The sequence below is a fragment of the Octodon degus genome, unplaced genomic scaffold (genome assembly GCF_000260255.1).
Source record: "Octodon degus isolate 3935 unplaced genomic scaffold, OctDeg1.0 scaffold00056, whole genome shotgun sequence".
Taxonomy (NCBI): domain Eukaryota; kingdom Metazoa; phylum Chordata; class Mammalia; order Rodentia; family Octodontidae; genus Octodon; species Octodon degus.
Genome location: NW_004524632.1, coordinates 11,694,686 through 11,698,996, shown reverse-complemented (window position 1 = coordinate 11,698,996; position 4,311 = coordinate 11,694,686). Strand labels below are relative to the sequence as shown.

The 4,311-nt window shown below is 59.3% G+C and overlaps 1 protein-coding gene across 5 annotated transcripts in view; it reads right to left on the bottom strand.

Moving 5' to 3' along the window:
• Nucleotides 1-6: 6 nt before the first annotated feature.
• Nucleotides 7-4,311, bottom strand: part of Cd300lg (CD300 molecule like family member g) — a 9,999-nt gene continuing 5,694 nt past the window's right edge. For 4 of the 5 annotated variants that reach the window (XM_023717993.1, XM_023717996.1, XM_023717995.1 and 1 more), the window contains 3 exons: nt 2,741-2,793; nt 1,346-1,459; nt 7-756 (listed from right to left, as the gene is read on the bottom strand). In XM_023717993.1, coding sequence (XP_023573761.1) covers nt 649-756; nt 1,346-1,459; nt 2,741-2,793 — 275 coding nt within the window. In that variant the 3' untranslated portion in view covers nt 7-648. The remainder of the gene's footprint in view (nt 757-1,345; nt 1,460-2,740; nt 2,794-4,311) is intronic. The other variant, XM_023717994.1, reaches the window with a different exon arrangement.

Below are 4,311 nucleotides of genomic sequence, written 5' to 3'. Positions count from 1 at the left end.
ATATATATATATATGCTCTGCTTCTTGATGCCACCTTCCAGGGCACAGACTGGTCCTCTTCGTCCCTGCCCCAGGAAGCCACTGGGCCCCAGCATGGACCCCCCAAGCTGGCAGTCTGGGGTTCCCTGCCCAGGGTGGAGACGTGCATTCAGTAGAATCCTGGCCCAACCTGGAGATGGTTTTGGGAGTCTTGCTGGGGCTCAGCATCCCCAAGGACAGGTGCGGGGGCTCACAGCCTCATCCTGTGAAGTCAGGGCTCACCCCGTGCTGGTCCGAGGTCCCTGGAGGGGAGAAGGGGGTGGCAGTCCCAGGCACAGGGGTTTCTCAGAGGGGAGACGTTCAGCAACTGCCAAGTGCCGCCTGCCCAGTGAGGGCACACAGCCGAGTCCTGGCCTCCTGGCCAAGCTGGGGCCACACAGAAGGGAGTGTGGCGCCCAGCATGATCTCAGGCGTTTGGGAGGCTGAGGCAAGAGGGGTGTAAATTCAGGCCCAGCCTGGACAACGTAGCCATTTAGCAAGACCCCGCCTCAAAATAACAAAGGGTCGGGGATGTTGCTCGGTGCAGCGGCCCCAGGAGCTGGGGAGGGCGGGGGGGGCGGGCAAGCGCTCAAGCGAGGTCAGCTGCCCAGTGGCCCCTGGCGTCCGCAGCTACCCCGAGGTGAACTCCGGATGGCTCAGCTCCTCTGATGCTGGCCACTGTGCAGGGCCATGTTCCGCCTCGGGGCCCTGCGAGGGGGTTTCCTCCTGTCCTCGGGCCTGGAGAGAGGAAATGTAGAGTTGGGGTGGCTGTGACGGTGGGGTCTCTGGCGAGCGGCTGTGCTCACCCCACCGTCCCCCAAGTTCCAGCCTCTATCAAGCTCTGGGGGTGCAGGAACACAATTTCTCCCCAGGACCCTAGCTTTGACTCCTGCTCCTTGTCCCTCACATCATCCGTCTTAGGCTCCCCAGACCCACCCGGGGCTCATTTGGCAGGCTCATTTGGCAGCTCCCAGCAGCCTGCAGTGCCAGCACTTGGGAGGCCGAGGCAGAAAGACCACCATGAGCTCAAGGTCAATCTGAACTACACAGCAAGACCTCGTCTCAAAAAACCAAAATAATAAAAAGTTTTGGCCGGGCATAGTGGCACACGCCTGTCATCCCAGCACTTGGGAGGCTGAGGCAAAAGGATTGCTGCAAATTTGAGACCAGCCTGAGCTGCATAGTGAGATTCTTTCTCCAAAAGACAAAAAATCATAAGTAAATAAATAGATACATTTTTTATGGGGGTGAACAGGCCCTGGGCTTCAGCTGCTGGGGCTGAGGGGTACAGACCCTGCCCTGTCAAATGAACCACGCCTTCTCCCACCTGGCTCAGGCAGTGGCTCTCCATGGTGGAGCCTGGGGAGGAGCTGGCAAGAGGCTTGGGGTATCCGGGAGGGGTGACCACGGTGTCCTCAGGCACCCAGCTGCTCATCAGCGGCTGTAATGGAGGCAGAGTCAGGACAAGAGCTTGTGCAGGGGAGGCTAGCCCCAGCACCGTGGCAGGGTGGGGTGCTGCAGCATAGAGGGGGCCTGCAGTGGGGTCCTGGCCAGGTGGCTCTGTAGCAGCCGCCCTGGGTCCCGATCGCTGCCTTGGTGGCCTCTCCCTTGCGCCCTGGGCCCCGATCGCTGCCTTGGTGGCCTCTCCCTTGCGCCCTGGCCACCTTTAGCCTCGTCCTTAGCTTCCTGAGACAGCAGCTGCTTCCTGCACTGAGGGAGCTGAGGTCCCACCACCCTCTCCGGGGACCCGTGGAGTCTTTTGTCTTCACTGGCGCCAGGAAAGAAGGAGATGGCAGCCCTCCTTTCCTGTCTGGGCTCGGGGTCCAGGGGCAGCGAGGCAGGTGGGGCCCCTGCTTCCTGCCCCGATGTTGCGCCCCCTTCCTGTGCAGGAGTGGCTGGGAGCCCATCTGGGGAACAGGGCCCAGGGTCCCCCAAGTACCACCCTCACCCAGGTCCCAGAGAGTAGATGAGGCCAAGCCCCCGTCCTGCCTCCTGTGGGATCCTGCTGTGTGGCTCAGGCAGCACCATTCCCATTAGGAGCCTGTTTCCCCTTTTGCAAAAGCAGAGGCTAGCTGTCACTGGAGTCCCTGGGCTGCAGCCCTGGAAGGGTCTGCTGGGGCAGTCTTGGCCCCCAGGGCTCTCCTCCTTCCCTCTTCCTTGCTCCTTTCCCCTCTTCTTCCCGTCCACCTTTCTTTTTTGCAGCACGGGGAGGAGCAAACCCAGGGCCTTTGCACTGGCTCCAACCCAAGTTTTTAGTTTTTTACTATGAGACAGGGTCTCCCTGAGTCACTAAGGTGCCCAGGCTGGACTTGAACTTGGGGTCCTCCTGTCTCAGCCTCCCATAGTGCTGGGGTGACAGGTATGTGCCCCACACCTAGCCCGCAGAACACATTTCTAACAGCTTCCTGACCACTAGGTGCTGCAGGGTGACAAGTTTACAGAGAACTGAGAAAAAGGCTGAAAGAAAGAAAAAGAAAAAGAAAGCAATAAAAAGGCTAGAGCAGAGCACCTCAAAGCCCTCTTTGCTTCTCTGAGGGATAAGAGGGTGCCAGGCCCAGGAGTCCCCCCACCCCCATAAGCCTGGTGTGGTGGCTGGTGGGTGACAATGTGTCCTGCCTGACTCCACTCAGGGCTCATCGAAGCTTCGGCCAGGAGGGGATAAGCCCTGCCTTTGGAGGATGGGAGGGGACGGTGGCAGCTGGGACCCGAGCGGGGCCCTTACCATGGCCGGGAGGTGGACCTTCTTGTCCCTCTGTGTCCCCGAGGCCAGCAGAGCTGAAAGACACCCAGTAGGACATGGGTGAAGCTGAACAGCCTTCCCAGTGCGTGGTCCTCGCCTGGGCCGCAGGGCTCAGCTCGGGGACCCCGTGAGCTGCCGGTCGCAGCACCCATCCAGGAACCACGGCCCAAGGCCCGGTGTCCACTCCCTGCCACCAGGAGGGGAGCACTCTTGGGGGACTGGGGGACCGTGGGGCTTTGCTCTGGCTACTGAGAGCGGCCACAGCACGCAGGCCAGGGCCGGAAGCTTCTGTGCCTGTTGTCAGTCAAGGGGTGTGCTGCTTTCCTCAGACGCAGCTTACGGGCCAGCGGCCAGGACGGGGCCTGGCCTCGGCATTTCATGTATTTTGTTTGCATTATGCTTTTTTTCCGAGACAGGGTCTTGCTACAGTCTAAACTTGCAACCCTCCTGCCTCCGTCTCCCGTACACTAGAATTACAGCCGCGCCTCCACCAGTCCCAGTGAGATGCTGCTTGGTGAGAGGACACATCTGTGGCTGCAGGGACCATGGTGGCTTTGGGACTGTGGGCAGGATGGTGATGGCCCTGGCTCCTGAGGGACCAGGGGATGTGGGGAGAGCTGACATTTCTCCTGGGGTCCCTCACAGGGACACTACCTTGCCCTTGCTACTGCAGAGCCCTGCAAGTTCAGGACAAGTAGCTGCGCTGCTCCGTGCCTGCTTCCTCCCTGGGAGGGTTTGAGGAGCATCTGCAGCCACAGAACTGTGGCAGCCCCCAGCAGCTCCGGGCGCCCTCACCTTGCTCATCCTTGTGGCCTGTGCCAGCCAGCTCGGGAGCTGCCAGCTGCCCACAGCCAGCAGCACCAAAACAAGCTCCCCAGGTGGCAGTGGTTCCAGCCCAGTGGGTGGGGGAGCCTCTGCAGGTCACAGACCATGCCTCACTGGGTACTTCTTTTGTGTATGTGTGTGGCTGGCTCAGCCCACCCTGGCGGTGGCCTGGTGTGGCATGTGGTGCCGGGGATGGAACCGCAATCCCTGTGCTTGCCTACATAGGCGCTTTATTCCGCTGAGCTAATCTCGTCAGCCTTGGCTATGTACTACTGAGACACAGTCTCACTGTGCTGCCCAGGCTGGGCTCAAACTCTTAGGTTCAAGGGATTATCCTGCCTCAGCCTCCTGAGTAGCTGGGACTGTGGGTCTGTACCTTCAGGCCTGGCTTTTATTAATAATTTTCTATTAACTGGGCATGATGGGAAATGCCTATGATCCCAGCACTCTGGGAGACTGAGGCAGAACTGCAAGCTAAAGTCACCCCAGGCAATGTGGTGACTTACTGAAACCTTTTATGCTGGGAATTTTTTTTTTCCAGGACGGGGGATTAACTTGGGCCCTTGCGCTTGCCAGGGAAGCGCTTATTCTACTGAGCCACTTCCTCAGCCCCACAACCTTTTGTGGAAATAAAAAATAAAAAATGTCTGGGGAAGCAGCTTACCTCTCCATTTCATGCTGACTCTGCTGAGCTGATAGTGGTTTGGATATGCTGAGTTAAATAAACT